The following is a 17,166-nucleotide window of genomic DNA, read 5'->3' as shown; positions in this document are numbered from 1 at the left end:
TTTGATATACACAAAAAAAAACACAAAATGAAATTTACAATGAACCAATTACATATTTCCATAAAGTGAAATGCGAAATTTTCATTTCATTCTTTAAATGTTCTGATTGTTGTACAAATGTCTTATCTTTCCCTCCTTATAGCCCATGAGACTAAATGGCTACTCAGTGGGACCATGCCTTGAATTTATCTTCATGAACCCCCTCAGAGCCTAGTGCTGCTTCATACATCAGAGAAACCCAATAAAATCTAATTTCATTCTCAATCTGAATCAGTCAGAATATAAGATTTTCCTGTACTCACTTTCACTGATAAAAAAACATTTGTTGAGACCCAAGATGTGCTGGGCGTTGTGTCAAGCCCTTCAAGAAAACAAAGACAACTAAAGTACAACAGAACAAAACCTCTTCCCTAGAGGTATTTACAGTTTGAGAAATAAGGCAAATAAACAAGGAATTGCTTCCAATACTCTGAAGCATCAGGGATTTTGTCCCTTTAGAGAATCTTCTCAATGACACGTATCATAAATCTTCCGTTAGCCATTAATTACATTTCATCAGTAACCGAGGCCAATCTGTCATCTTCCTTGATTATTCTCAACGCATTTTGCTTCATTCCATATATCTAATTAATTCTGCCAAGCTTTGCCATTTCTACCTGCATAAACATCTTATTTCCAACCCTTCTTTCCGCTCACGCAAACCCACCTCACACTCACCTAAATTATTGCAGCAGCATCCTAAGTCACCTCCCTCTCTATTCAGGCCCTCATCACACCTCACAGAGGCGACTGGAATGGACACCTAAATGTCCTCTCCCTTCAGGGACCTCCCACTTTAGTCCATCTCCCACACTTCTGCCAAAAGAACTCCTTAAATATCAGTCTTTCCTAAACACAAATCTGAACATGTCACACACCTGCTCAATCAGTTTCTGTTTTTCCCTTCACAAGTGGCCCCAATCCAATTTTCCAGTCTCATTGTACAACTCTCCCCTTTCAGACTCTTAATCCAGCCAATATTGTCTTCTTTTCCTTACACATAGCACTGCATCTCTCATCTCTGTTCCTTTGCATTGGCTGTGCCCCATGCCTGGAATGCACTCCTTCATTTCAGCCTTAAAGAATTAACTCTTCCTTCAAGATGCAATTCATGTATAATCTTCTGCACGAAGCCTTTCCTGATCTTCCCAAGTGCCAGTGCCCTTCCTCCCTATACGCCCAGCATTTGTCTATTTGCTATTTCTTTATACATATTCTCTTTGAATTCACCACATGTTTATTTATATCCTATTACTCTATCTCTAGAAAGGCCTTTAAGATTAAAGCTTGTTTCATTCTTCGTCAGATTCTGCACTCTGTGCCTGGCACATAAACGCTTCATTTATTCATCGCCACACCTGAAGTCTTTCTAGGTTCTGGTAGGACCTCCCAGAGTTTATACTATATTAGCATAAACTTCAAAACTTCAGAGTGACCTTGACGCCGCCATGAGGCATCAGAGTAAGATCTCAGAGGATAAACAAATCATTTTAACTAACTGTATAGTAACTATTGTGTGATTTTCATCGCCATGAATGGACAGTATGCAAAGACAAAGCGATCTGTAAAGCACTGCATCTATTTCATATAAATAGTAAGCAGTGAAAGTCACAAAAAACAAATGAAGTGAGGGAATTAAGTTATGCATTACTACATCATAAACACACTAGCTTTATGTAACTTTCCCACTCGGTCTAAAGTGTTCTCTGAGAGGTTTAAGCCAGGGGTTAATTTGGAGTGGTGGCGGTGGATGGATGAGAGTTTTAAGGAGGTCTGTAAATTTAGGAGAGAAAAATACATCTTTATTTCAATACAACATATTTCCTTTGCAATCCTATATATTTTATCTTATGTAATTCTTCTGAGAAGGGCTCAGCCAGACTGTCCAACAGGTCCATGACACAAAAATAAGTTAAGAACCCTTGCTCTAAACAGATCTTTGATATATCTCAAAACCCATGGCTAAGCTTAGAAATCTATGTTTAATCTATTATTAAAATAAATCTCTTGACATTATGTATCAAAAACATGGCATCTCCCTTTCATCTGAAAGTGCAAACAACAATAGCTGACACTTCCATAGTGTTCCACTCCACTAAGGTCTGCAAAACAATTTCATATTGATCCTAACAACAAGCCTGTGAATTAAATACTATAAGCGATACTATCACCACTTCACAGAGAAGAAAACTAAGGTTCAGTAATGCTGAATGACTTGCCCACGGACTTAGTGGCACAATCAAACACAGGTTTCTCACAACTCCAAGTATGGCACTTTCTCACAAGCTACCTTTCATCAAAAAACATCTTAATTCATGTTAATTACTACCAGATCTCTAAAAATACCTAAAAACATGACATGTCAAAGTTATAAACATAAAGAGAGTAAGTATAACAAAAACCACCACAGAACTATGCAAAATGCAATAAAAAAAAAAACCTTACAAAACCTGGTTAATATTCTATTACTATAATTAGAAAAATGCAAGTGCAACTGAAATATATTGCCTATTAAAATAGGACAAATTAAACCAATTTCAAAATTATGATTAAAGATGCATTTTTCACTAGTGAAATTTTATCATCATCTTGACCTCAGAGATACCAATACATACGTATATAAATGTTTTAAGGATCTATAATTTTATCTGTGGAGGTAATAACTCTTTCTACCAAAACAGCCTGCAACTGTTCTATACCTTAGTAGGAAACTTTCAACATATGGTTCATCTTTTGGCTTAAACTCTATCCTTGGAAAACATAGTCCATCTCTGGGTTGTACTTGAATGCTCTTCTGCAAAGCCTTTGAGAAATACAATCACTTCCACACCACTTAACATGTTTGTTTGCAAGTGAATAGACACACCCATACATGCATGTACAAATATACATAACAGCTTAAAAACACTCAAGGACATTAAGTAAGATACAACTTACATAAGAGTTTCAAACAGTCATCTTTCTTTTTTAAGCGATCTTTAACATCTCCTGAGATGAGCGTTGAATAGGGACAGGACAATTCTTTCAGAAAGCCACTTATCTCAAGCTGGAAGCTCTCTATATCTTCACTTCCTTTAAAGAAAAAAAAAAGATAAAAGATAAAAATTCATGAAACATATAATGACCACCGAGGCATGGATGAAAATTAAACTGAAAGACATATGATAGAAAGCAGAATTTCCTATTAATGAGGGCACTAATCAACATGCATTTAAGTGCCTACTATATGCCAGGCACTATGTTATGTCCTGGGATAAACAAAGATAAAATGAAATGGCTCCTTTGTTGAAGGATCTTATGTTCTACTGACAGAGACAAAAGGAACCCCCATATGCCAAACTGTTTATTTAAGCAAGCAGATTGACATGCTCAGACGTATACTTTAAGAAAATCACTTTGGCAGGTATGCATGTTGAAGACGGAAGGGAAAGGGTAAAGATAAGGCAAAAAGACCAACAGTCCAAAGCAAAAGGTACTATGAGAGACTGGACTAAGGCAGTAGCTGTTTGAATGGAAAAAAGAGTTCAGACACAAGAGATAGATTTGTTAACTAATTATACATGGATAAAGTATGAGGGAGGGTAGGGTTAAGCATAACCTGACGTTACAAACCTTAGAAACAACAAGGTCAGTGGTGACCCTGACTAAAATAATCAAGTTCATGAGATCAGTGAGTTGGGGGAGCTATTTTACACAAGTGACTTTGAGATATGTATGGGACATCCAGTTTGAAATGATCAATAGGTGGCTGGTGATGCAGGACTCAAGCTCAAGAGAGACTGGGACTGAATAAATATATCTGGGAAACATCTGAATAGAAAAGATAATTGAATCTATGACAGCTGAAGTCATCATACAGAGAGAAGGGGGCCCAGGACAAAACCCTAGAGGACACACACAATTATAGGGCATGACATGGAAGATGAGGTAGCAAAGGAGACTAATGAGGAGGAGCTATATAAGAAAAGAACCAGCAAAGAACAATGTCACGAAAACCTAAAAAGGAGAAACTATCCAGGAAGATCAGGTAATTCATATCAAATGCTACAGGGAGGTTACCAAAGACAAGGATTGGGAAAAGGCCAGTATGTTCAGCAATTAAGAGATCACTGGCAACTATGGCGATGCAGGGTAAGCTACAGAAATAGCTGAAGGACATAGTAGGGAGACCTGAGGGAGACCTAGATGTGTTTCTGAAGGCAGTAGGAAGTATATCAGTATAGAGGGAAAGTGAAAAGTGGTGGTGAGCAGGAGTATGGATAACAGTAAATTATTTGCATTATCTTCTATTGGCTAAGATCAAGGTATATGTAGGGAGAATGGTCTTTACTTTTTAAAAAAGTTACCTTTTTATCATACAATAGAATAAAGGACAATAGAATAAGGGATGATATCAAGAGGCTTTGAGATTTAGGAAGAAAGCTTAAAGAGAAAGACTTTTATTTTCTCAGTAAAGGATAAAACAAGGACCTCTGCTGAGAGGGTTGGAGAAGAGGTGGTGTGGGAGGCTCGAAGAAAGAAAATAAGGTTTAGAATAGCTTTTGTTGGGAGTATATGTAAAAGTATTGGCTTGTCACACCAAGGTTCCAGTTGAGATTAGATAACCAATACGTAGTGCACCTGGACAACACAGATTTTACATGATTTCCTGCAAAACCTTTTAGCAGCACCATAAAAGTAGAAGCAGAGGAATCAGACAGTGGGAATACTCTTAAGATTAGGACCTGGCGAGAGATAAGGGTTGCTAGTGGACTTTTTAGAGTTGAACTCATTACCTACAGTGTTAAGTGTGGGAAGAAAGGAAACTGAAGCAGGAACTAAGAGAATACTAAGGGGTGGAGGGAATAGAAACCATGAAAAGTATACACAGATTTAGGAGGAAGAGGACAGGGATGGTTGGATAAAGGAATTTCAGATTCTTTGCCATGGAAATGGAATACCTTCAGGTGATGTAAGAATTCAAGGACACGGTGACTCTTGTGTGCGGTGAGGATAAACAAAAGACAAGGTTATAGGAATTAAGGAAAGTAATGAACTTGGCCCTAGAACTCACTGACCACAAGTATTCTAGTCCAAGAGCAAGAATTCTGATGCATGTAAACAAGGAAGAAGGTTAACATGGAAAAGACAGTGAGCCAAGTACTTAACTACTTTGCTTTTGTCAGGGAATAATCAGTTCCTGGTACATATCTGATGTTTAATAAATACTTCTTGGCTGGTTGAGATAAGAAGGAGAATAACCTGGGAGAAAACAAGTATTTAACAAGTAAATAATTACCATATGCATCTAGATTGAGTGATACATCTAGCATATTGTGTGCTTCACGTGCTGTACAAAATTGGTTCCCCCGGTAAGCTTTAGCCCCCAAGTATGTGGCAGGTCTCTTGGCTTTCTATGCTGAGAATTCAATGCAGCATAGTAGCATTTCATTCAATCAGTAAATTATTTTGAAATAATGTAACTTAGTAGAAATTACGCTGAACTGGGAACTAGGAGTCCTGTTCTAGATTCTGTTCTACTACTAACTTGCTGTAACTAAGGATAAATCAGGCAGGCCTCTCTGGGCCTCAGTTTCATCATCTGTAAAAAGAAAAAGTTGGGCTTAAATAAGTTTTAAGTTTCTACCAGCTCTAACCTTCTAAGATACTGAATAAATGTAATGCATGTGTGTGTGTGTGTGTGTGTGTGTGTGTGTGTGTATGTATATGGATAAATAGATAAATGTACAAAATAAAAGGAAGTGAAAAGCCCCATCAAATTCTGGCCCAAGAACACCACATCTGAGTACTGTGTTCATTCTGAGAGTCACTGACAGGCCGGAACACGTCCAGAAGGCTACTAGGGGTTTGGAACTATGTCATATGTTTTAAGAGAATCAGATGAAGTTACAAGTGGATGTTTTTCCAAGGGACAAAAAGACCTAGTGGGGACATAGCTGTTTACAAGTATTTCGAAGTTTATCAGGTGGGTGAGATCAGACTGGTTTTATCTCACTCCAGAGGATGTAATGTACTCCAGGCACAATGGAACAGAAGCTACAAAGACAAATGTCCAAAAGGTAGGATATACTACCTAAGAGAGGAGTTCCCTATCTCTCCAGGTCTCCAAGATGAAGCTGGATGATCCTGTATCAGGGATACAAAAGGGAATTTCTTTCAGATTAAGACTGGACTAGACAGTCTCCGAGTTCTCTTCAAACTCTGAAATTCTTGGTAAAGCAGTAAGGCAGCTATTATAGTGCCAGGATTATTAAATCTCAAAATGAGTTGAGGTTTGCTTAGGATGGAGAAGGTAGAGCTGCTGGATATTTCTTTAGTTTTCTAAGCAAAGGAGAATGACTTTTATGCTGAAAATGACAAAACTAAAAATGACTATGAGAGCTGATTCCCAAGTAAGGACACAGTAAGCGAGCACCTAGAGATCTATGATAAATTCAAATCATTTGACCCAGATGAACTACATTCTTAAGTCCAAAGATAGATGTCAAATGCAACTGCTGTGTCTTCTGACTCATCACAGAACATGGAAATGGTACCAAAGATTAGCGAAGGGCAAATATGTTCCAATTTCCAAAAACTGGGAAGAGATTTCTGCACTATAGAACATTTAGCATGACTGATTCCTGGAGAAATACTAGAATAGATCATTAAAGGGATGGATGGTAAATATCTAGATAGGGAAGCAGTGATTACTAAGAGGAAGAATGACTCGCCAAAAACTAGTAATGCCAATCTCAACTTATTTCCTTGTAAGACAGGATTACTAAACTAGCAGAAGCAGCTGTCAACATAGTTTACCTTTTTACAAAGCTTTTGATAAATATCTCATATTATTCTTGTAAAGACTGAAAGATATGGATTAAACAATAATATAAAGAAACAGATTCAGGACTGGTTGGATGGTCAAAGAGGAGCTGTCAATAGCTGAATGTCAACCTGGCAGGAGGGCTCCAGTAGAGAACCCCAAAGATCCGTGTTTGGTCCTTTGCTGTAGAACATTTTGTATCAATGATTTGAAAAAATGGACAGATGACAAGCTCATAAAATCTACAAACTGCATTAAGCTGGGAAGGAGTAGCTAACACAATGGATGACAGAATAAGGTGACAGGCATTAGGCTGAATTTTAAAAAATGAAATTCAAAAGGAATAAATGTGCTTGGGTACCAAAAATAAAAAATCCAGTTCACAAGCATAAGAATGAGGAGGCATGATTAGATAATAGTTATTTTGAAAGAGATCAGGGAGTCTTGGTGTACTGCAAACTCTCTAAGTCAGAAATGTGATGTAGCAACCAAAAAAGATAACATAATCTTTGGTTGCATTAAGGGAAACAGTGATGTCAGGAATAGAAAGGTGATAGTGCCCCTGTATCCTGCCCTATCAGACTTCAACTGGGGTATTTTTCTAGGTACTACTTTTTAAGAAGGAAAAGCTGAAGGGGATTCAGAGAAAGACAGCCAGGACAGTGAAGGGTCTAGAGAAACTGGGGCTGTTTAGCCAAGAAAAGACTAAACGAGGAACATGAGAGCAGGTTTCCAATCATCTGAAGAGCTGTGCTGTGGAGAAGGAAATAGATTTGTTCTATTTGACCCAAAAAGAGCAGAATATAGAGCAGTAAGTGAAAAATCACACTCAAGTTTAGGACACCAGGAAAAAATTACAAATTTTTTATTGTTATTGTTGAGTCATTTCAATCCTGTCTGACTTTTTGCAACCCTATTTGAGGTTTTCTTGACAGATACTGAAGTGGTTTGCCATGTCCTTCTCCAACTCATAGATGAGGAAATTGAGGCAAACAGGGTTGAGTGACTTGCCCAGGGTCACACAGCTAGTATGTATCTGAGGCCAAATCTGAACTCAGGTCTCTCTGACTCCAGGTGCAATGCTCCATCCACCATACCACCTAGCTGCCTGCTAACTAAGGCAGTCCAAAAACAGAACAGCTTGCTTCAAGAGGTGATGGGTTCCCCACCCCCTCCTTGGAGATCTCCAGGCAGAGGCCAGAAGACTGTGTCCTTCGTTTGTTATAGTACAGATTCTTTCTGTGGATGGGGTTAGTCTATATGGCTCCTGGAGTTTCTCCCAACTCTCAAATTCTATGATCTTGAAATGGGTTTCATATTTAATTCCAAATTATAAACTTACATTTTCCCTCCCTTGTTTCAAATTATTTCCTCATACATTATATATATATATCTCTATGCTGTCCAAGTTTAGGTAAAGGCAACTAAAATTAAAGTTTTAATCTCTTTAAAAAATGACTAGCTGCTTGTCTTGATAATTTAAAATAAGGACATTAATTTGATAAGTTACAGCTTATGAGCATTTTCATACTTAAATCACTATATTTTTTAAACATGCAGTAAATTTTTCCATATAAAAAGATGATTTGAAAATTTTGTCTGTCACCATGTTACATAAAACTATGTGTGACCACAATCATATATTCACTGACTTTACAACAAATTAACAACTTCTATCCTGTCTGTATGCATATTCAGTTATGTACAATTCTTAGACTGAATTTAATTGCTTATTTTTATTCTCTGAAGTCATATGATAGCAGACTGTTTTGCTGATATGCTGACTGTTGACTGATATGTATGAATGTTGGTTCAGAAAGTTATCTAAGTGTAGTCAAAAGAATAGATTCTTCTAGACATTTGATTCAATTCTATATACAAGCAGTCCTTCTAAAACATGTTACATACAGAGCCATGATTGCTACTGTTCACGTTGTCACTGAAATTTAGAGCTTTATTGAACACATGAGTTCAGTAGAGAATGAGGTGTAAAAAGATCAAACAAGGTAACAATCTGATCCCCGGGGAAAGACTGCCCAGGAATTTCCCCAACTTGTCAAAAATTTTATATATTTTAAAATTTTTATAAAATTTTCATTTTATACTGGCTAAAAATTAGAGATTCCAAATCACTTAGTTCAAAATAAAGTGGACTAGAAAAAGAAAAAGACTTTGAATTAACACGTTCAGATGATGTCTCTTTTAAAAATTAAATACCAAAATGATATCTAAGATATCTGAAAAACATTACTTTGAATATAAATCATAACCATCAATTTTAGATATATTTAAATTGGATTAACATAATTTTGATATATTGTTTTTCTAAACCAAAATATCCTCATAGTTACAGCTAAGCTTCTTCATATTTTCCAATAAACCAAGCTGATTCCAATCACCAAATGCTAAAAATATTAAATAATAACTTCTTTGCATATCAAGAATAAATTAACTAAGGAAATATTTTTTTTCTAAAAGGCTTAACTACATATTACAATTGAACAAAAGGGTAAATGAAGTTCAATGGAAATACCAGCTGTTGAAGAGATGCTTTCTTCTAAGTCACACAATGGTTTTATCTGAGATCCAAGCCAAATGCAGAGCTCTGAGAATTCAGGGGAGGACAAGCCACCTTCTGCTGCTTTGATAAGTGCTTGTTCTTCTAAGAGAGGACCACTGTACCTGGAAAGAAAAGAAGAAAAAAATAAAAACCAGAGCAACATAATTCTGAGTGACTGGTATTAGCATCTGGCATAACTATTGAGGAATCACACAAGGTTGGGCATGGTTTCTTCATAATGGCCTTATTTTCAGTTACACATATATCCACGTACCTAATATATTATAGCTGGATTGACAAAGCATTTATCAGGCCTTACTATGTACCAAGCGCCGTACTAAGTGGGTGAATACCAGCATAAGCAAACAAGATAGTTCTTGCCCTCAAGAAGTTTACATTCTAATGAGGAAAGGTATCAAATAAAAGGCTGCTAGAAAGCTCAAGGGAGGAGAAGGGAATGGGTATGCACGCATGCATACACACATGCACGCGCACACGCACACACACTCACTAAGTGAGACATCTACAAGAAGTGGCAGTGAAGTGGAAGGCTGGCCTTCAGCAAGTTAAGGCAAAATATTCACCTCTCAAAACCAGGGACCCAGAGAGCCCTTTCAGAATTTAAGGAGCTTTCATATTCATTATATCATTCAATCCTCAAAACAGGCAAGAAGTAGTGGGGTGACTGGGCCAAGCCAAAAGGTAAATATCTTTGGCAGCTGAGCAGAGAACAGATTGGAGTGGGAAGATCTGAGGCAGGTAAAGCCACCAGGCAGCTACTGCGATGATCCAGGTGATACGCAATGAGGGCCTACACCAGGGAAGAAGCTGGGTCAGAGGAGAAAAGGGAGTGTATTCAAGAGATGATGTGAAGACAGATTTGTGAGGTGAATACAAGTGAGATGTTGGGGATGACACCAATGCCACAAGCCTAAGTGACTTGAAGGATATCAGTGCCCTTGACAATAACAGAAAGGCTGGGAAGAGGAGAGGATCTGGACACCTGTGAGACATCTAGCTAGAGATACCTAAAAGGCAGCAAGAAACTAGAGCTTAGGAGAGAGACTGGGGCTGGATACCTTTATGTGGCAACCATCTGTATGAAGATGATAACCGAACCCATGAGAGCTGATAAGATTATCAAATGAGCAAGTACAGAGCAGGGTTTCTTCACATGAACATTCAGAGTCTAGTGAAGCCCTATGAGCCCCATCTCAGAATAATGTTTGTAACTGCATAAAACACAAACACAATTACGTTTAAGTAAAAATGTATTTTTTTCATCCAAGTTCACAGACCCCCTGAAATATATCTACGCACCCTGTGGGATCCCAGGTTAAGAACCCCTTTTATAGAGAGAGACAAGATTAGGGCCCAAGACAAAGCCTTGGGGGAAAGCCATTGTTAGTAGGTATGACGTAAAAATACAGTAAAGGAAACTATAAAGGAGTGGTCAGATGGTGGGAAGAGAACTAGGAAAGAAAACTGCCACAAAAACCTAGGGAGGAGGGAATATACAAGATGCCTTGTAATCAACAGTATCAAAATGGGGGGATGAGGATTGAGAAGGGGGCCACTGGATTTGGCAATTAAGAGATAAATGACAATTCTGGGTGAAGTGGTTCCAAATGAATGATGAGGCCAGAAGCCAGACTGAGGGGGAGGTTTACCAAGAAGCAAATGAAAGGTGAAGCAGACAGGACCCTCCCTACTCTCTCAAGGTGTTCAGCCTAGAAGGGGCGACATGGTGGGAGAGAGCCAGGGGTTTATGTTTGCAGGCAGCAGGGAAGCCCCAGTAGATGGGAATTCTTTGAATATAAGAGTGGAGATGACAGTAAAAGCAATGTGCTAAAGAAGCCAAAAGGGCAGGATCAAAGGCGCCAGGTAAATGTCAGCTGTTAACATATTATCAGTATTGTTGAGTCATTTCTGGGACTGCAGACGAAAGCGGGTGTTCTGAGGCTGGAGTCCCAACTCCTTTACCACCTACAGCAAGAAACTCCACTCTCTTGGTTCTTACGTTGGCAAAGAAGCATTGGGATCTCCTTGTCTGCAGTCGCAGTGCCAATGAAGTCACAGCCCCACACCCTCACCAAGCAAACTAACAGCCTCACTAAAATTCCAACCTTTTGCTCTTGCAGCTAAGTCGATCCTTGCCACCCAAACCAGTGCTGCCAGCTCTGCCCGGCAGCTGGCATCCTCTGTGACCAAGAGCTGTCTGCTGGGAGCACGTGCCAGCCCCGGGATAGTAAGAGCAAATAAAACTGAGCAGCTCCACGGCTTCGTCTGACTTGGGGAGGGAACCCCCCACTTACAGCCTCTCCCATTACAGTGGGAGCCCTGAGAGCAGGGGCTCTCAGCTGTTCTAGTGACAGGCTCAGTACAGGGCAAGGGCTAAGAAACGCTTCTGAAAACCGATGCCTCTACTGCAGCCTCGGGGAAGAAGCGGGGTGGTGGTGGTGGTAGTAGTAGCTGTGATAATAATAACCAGCATTTACACAGGGCGTCCCAGACACAGGCTGCACTAAGACTTTTGGAACACCCTGCATAAAAGCCGGGTGATGATAGTATTTCTAATAAAGCTTTAAAACTGCCCTAAGACTTCTGGGATACCCAGTAAATGCTAAGTGGTGACCACAGTAATAATAAGGCCTAAAACTTGGCCAAAAGTTTTGGGGCACCCCGTATAAAACAAAACAAAGCTGCACTGAGAGCTCTGGGGCACCCCGTATAAAACAAAACAAAGCTGCACTGAGAGCTTTGGGGCACCCCGTATAAAACAAAACAAAGCTGCACTGAGAGCTCTGGGGCACCCCGTATAAAACAAAACCTAAAGCTGCACTGAGAGCTCTGGGGCACCCCGTATAAAACAAAACAAAGCTGCACTGAGAGCTCTGGGACACCCCATATAAAACAAAACAAAGCTGCACTGAGAGCTCTGGGGCACCCCGTATAAAACAAAACCTAAAGCTGCACTGAGAGCTCTGGGGCACCCCGTATAAAACAAAACCTAAAGCTGCACTGAGAGCTCTGGGGCACCCCGTATAAAACAAAACCTAAAGCTGCACTGAGAGCTCTGGGGCACCCCGTATAAAACAAAACAAAGCTGCACTGAGAGCTCTGGGACACCCCATATAAAACAAAACAAAGCTGCACTGAGAGCTCTGGGGCACCCCGTATAAAACAAAACCTAAAGCTGCACTGAGAGCTCTGGGGCACCCCGTATAAAACAAAACCTAAAGCTGCACTGAGAGCTCTGGGGCACCCCGTATAAAACAAAACCTAAAGCTGCACTGAGAGCTCTGGGGCACCCCATATAAAACAAAACAAAGCTGCACTGAGAGCTCTGGGGCACCCCATATAAAACAAAACAAAGCTGCACTGAGAGCTCTGGGGCACCCCGTATAAAACAAAACAAAGCTGCACTGAGAGCTCTGGGGCACCCCATATAAAACAAAACAAAGCTGCACTGAGAGCTCTGGGGCACCCCGTATAAAACAAAACCTAAAGCTGCACTGAGAGCTCTGGGGCACCCCGTATAAAACAAAACCTAAAGCTGCACTGAGAGCTCTGGGGCACCCCGTATAAAACAAAACCTAAAGTTGCACTGAGAGCTCTGGGGCACCCCGTATAAAACAAAACCTAAAGCTGCACTGAGAGCTCTGGGGCACCCCGTATAAAACAAAACCTAAAGCTGCACTGAGAGCTCTGGGGCACCCCGTATAAAACAAAACAAAGCTGCACTGAGAGCTCTGGGGCACCCCGTATAAAACAAAACAAAGCTGCACTGAGAGCTCTGGGGCACCCCGTATAAAACAAAACCTAAAGCTGCACTGAGAGCTCTGGGGCACCCCGTATAAAACAAAACAAAGCTGCACTGAGAGCTCTGGGGCACCCCGTATAAAACAAAACAAAGCTGCACTGAGAGCTCTGGGGCACCCCGTATAAAACAAAACAAAGCTGCACTGAGAGCTCTGGGGCACCCCGTATAAAACAAAACAAAGCTGCACTGAGAGCTCTGGGGCACCCCGTATAAAACAAAACAAAGCTGCACTGAGAGCTCTGGGGCACCCCGTATAAAACAAAACAAAGCTGCACTGAGAGCTTTGGGACACCCCGTATAAAACAAAACAAAGCTGCACTGAGAGCTTTGGGGAACCCCGTATAAAACAAAACAAAGCCGCACTGAGAGCTTTGGGTGACGATGACGATGATGACGATGAGGAGGAGGAGGAGGAGGAAGCCTGTGACTGCCCTAATTCTCCTGGGACGCCCCAAAGGGCGCTCCTTTGACCTCCACCACAGCCCGGGGGGCAGCCGCTTTTACCCCCCGCTGGGCAGAGGAGGCTCCCGGCACACACCGGGGCGAAGGGACCAGCCCGGGCCCCCCTGACTCCAAGCCCGGCGCTTGATCCGCGGCGCCCCCTAGCGGCCTCGCCGAAGTCTCCATCGGGCCGTCCCTCCCAGGGGGCGGGGGGAGCAGCCGGGGATGCCGCAGACCGCCCCTCCCCCACCTTCCGGCCCACCGGAAAGTCTGGTCTCCAGCGGGAGGCGCGCCCTGCGTCCGGCCCCTCCACCCCCCGCCCTCCGAGGGCCGCTAGGCGCCGGCTGCCAGACGCAGCCACGAGGGGGCGCCGGACGATGGGTGGTAAAGAAGGTGGACGAGAAAGGCGGGAGCCCGGGAGGAGGGGCCTGCCCCCGCCCACACACACCGCGCTCCTCCCCAGCCTCGGCCTCACTCCGGGACCCTTCGCCCCCTCCCCGCTTAACCCCACCGGCCAGGCCTGCGCCGTTCAGCCCCCGGGAGCGGTTCCGGCCAAGGCCCCGAGGAGGAGGCCAAGCCGGGGCTTCTTCCCGAGGGGAAGGTTCCCCAAACACACTCACCCCAGGGCCTCGAGCGTGTCCAGCACGTCCCCCTCCATGCTCAGCTCCGGGCCCGGCTCCGGCCTTCTCATGGTCCGGCGGCCTCGGTCGGTGCACCGTTCTAAAAAGCCCGGCCGGAAGCTGTAGCTCTACCCTCGGGTTCCGGCATCCGGCCCCTCCCACCGTCGTCATGGTGACCGCTAGGGAAGGCGCCGCTTCTGGCGGAGGATTTGTGGTCCCCGCCCTCCCGCAGCGCGCCTGCGCACTGCGGCGCTTGCCAGCATGCTGTCAGTGACATCGTGTAAATTTCAGTTCAGCACCACAAGCTTTTGAACTCAAAGCTGGAAAGGACTCCCTTTATTCCATCATTTTACAGATGAGGAAACTGAGGCAGGGAAAAAGCCTAGGGTCCCACAAGTAGCGCCAATGAACTGAACTGTACACAGTTTTTTGAGCATCCTCTTCCTGACAAGCATATCAACCCCCAAAATAGTAGGAAATTCGGGTTATCATAGCAAGCAGATGAATTTGTAGGGGCAGCGAGGGGGTAAGGTCAGGAAGACCTGAATTCTAATGCTGTCTCCAACACTTGCTAGTTGGGTCACCCTGAGCAAGTCACTTAACTCTGTTTGCCTCAGTTTCCTCATCTGTAAAATGAACTGGACAAGGAAATGGCCAACCACTCCAGTATCTTTGCCAAGAAAACTCCAAATTGGGCCACAGACAGTCAGACTGAAAATGACAATTTTGGTGTGTGTGTGGCCAGTCTGGAACAGCAGTATCAGTTCTCTACCCATAGTCCAAATAATGAGGGCTTTGTGTAACTAGACAGTTTTTAGATCACAGAAGAACTTTAGTGGTGGACTGGAAAGGCTTTTGGGTTCCTTCTCATCAAATCCATGCTATTCAAAGGCCACAAATAATTAATAATGAATGAAACTGTTTATCCAAGTAGATAACAAAAATTAGAGAAGTTGTACAGATTATAGTGTACCAGAAAAATAGCATGAATGAGCTATAAAGAGTGGGAATGGGATATCTTAGTTCAACACAGAGACAGAATCCCTAATCGACAAGAAATTCTCCAAAGTCTCTTGGAAGTATGATAGAGCAAATATCTCCCAGGTTTCCCCAAGAACCTAGTTTACTGCTTCCTACAACTGATGAGGTGCTTGGATGCAGGTGCTTGAGCCCCAATTCTAAAATCACATTTCTCTTTAAAAATCCCTTTTCTCCCTAGCCTCAAAACATTGTCCCAGGCAGTTTCTCCCCAGCCCAAGGACACAGTCTGCCCCAGAAACAACCATTATCTCCCTTCCTGATACAGTAGCCAACTGTACCTATAGAACTTATTAGTCTGAACCAACTGTATACTGGCTGAACTGTCTGTGTACTGGATCATAAGGATATTTACCACTCACTTACCAATCATATGTATCCTAGACTTAGACATCGTATACTCCCTTACATTTATCTTATCTAACTAGACATTGATGAGAGCAGCCTGGTATTCCTCCAGGTAGCACCCCTTGGGCTACTTCCCAATAAACTCCAGGTAAAATACCTGCACAGTAGATACCAAAAGTGCATGTTACTTTAAGAATGAACCGCTCCTTAATCCCACCCTGAATCACCTAATTAGCATATTTTTCACATGTTTTACCATGGAATATCCTATATAAACTTTACCAGTACCCCTCTAAAGTCACAGGTTCCCTCAGAACTCTTACCCACTGAAAAGTGTAATAAATCTTTACCTTGACCTCAGCAATGCTTGAGTCCATGAATTCTTCTCCAGATGGCCCACACAGGGAATTCCAGCCTTGGAGTTCCTGTAAACCACCCCTCTTCCAGGTCTCACCACAACTCTATAGGAGGAGTAACGTTGAACAGATCACCGTAGTTATAGTGGGTCCCAGGTTCAATGGTGGATGGCTGTAAGAGGATGTGAAGCTTGATCTGAGACCACTATGCCCTGCAGACTGAATGCATTTCCAAATGGAGACACAAGGATTCACATCAACCTAAGCTAAGTGCCAATTATCCTTGGTGAATATCCTTTCTACGTCAGGACTAGGTAAACCTTTAAATAAAAATTCAATGACCTACAAGTAATTCATTCCCTACCAATATCAAACCTGGTACTAGAATAAGCCAGGACCACTCCTTAAAGGAGACAAGCTGGAAATCAGGAACTAGGCATTGAGTCCCCTATATGTCTGTTGCTTCCCAAAGTCTTTCTATCTTTCTCTCCTGGTTTCTCCTGGAAAAAAAATGTATAACTATGTATGCCCTTTCTCAAAAGAGGAAAGAAGCTTTTTCCTCTTCCTAGCTCTTGAGTCAACTTTGCTTCTCACACAGGCACACAGTATTGAATCATCATTCTCTCCACCAATGTGAAGAGTCTTACATAAATGCTCCAGACCTAAACCTAGGATTACATATCATATAATAGTAGAATTTCAAAGTTGGAAAAGAAATCATAACCATTTAGTCCAACCTGAAAAAGAATTCATCTCAACAACATCCCCAATAAATAGACATCCAACCTTTTGTTCGAAGACTGCCATAGACAGGGATTCTACTACTATTCTAAAGCAGCCTTATCCCATATTTGGATAATCCTTACAAAGTTTTTCCTTGTATCAACTCTACATTTCCGTCTTTGCAATTTCCACCCCCTGCTCATGGTTCTACACTACAGGGCCAAATAACATGTCAAATCACTTCCAGGAAACAGAATTCACACTTCTCCCAAGTATTCTTTTTTACAGGCTAAACTTCCCTAAGTTCTTTCAACTGATGGCATGAACTTGAGACCTTTCACCATCCTCCTTCTTCTGTTGATGCTTTTTGACTAATGAATGTCCTTTCGAAAATGTGGACCCCCGAAATAAAA

The 17,166-nt window shown here is 41.9% G+C and overlaps 1 protein-coding gene across 1 annotated transcript in view; it reads right to left on the bottom strand.

The window, feature by feature from the left end:
* The window catches only part of FAM98B (family with sequence similarity 98 member B), a 39,683-nt gene extending 25,256 nt beyond the window's left edge, over positions 1-14,427 (bottom strand). The window contains exons 1-3 of the mRNA XM_072622979.1: positions 14,289-14,427; positions 9,378-9,526; positions 2,977-3,111 (exon numbers count right to left, since the gene is read on the bottom strand). Of these exons, the coding sequence (XP_072479080.1) occupies positions 2,977-3,111; positions 9,378-9,526; positions 14,289-14,359 (355 nt within the window). The 5' untranslated portion in view covers positions 14,360-14,427. The remainder of the gene's footprint in view (positions 1-2,976; positions 3,112-9,377; positions 9,527-14,288) is intronic.
* Positions 14,428-17,166: the final 2,739 nt, after the last annotated feature.

Source organism: Notamacropus eugenii, chromosome 7, assembly GCF_028372415.1.
Source record: "Notamacropus eugenii isolate mMacEug1 chromosome 7, mMacEug1.pri_v2, whole genome shotgun sequence".
Classification (NCBI taxonomy): Eukaryota; Metazoa; Chordata; class Mammalia; order Diprotodontia; family Macropodidae; genus Notamacropus; species Notamacropus eugenii.
This window is presented reverse-complemented; position numbering and strand designations above follow the sequence as displayed.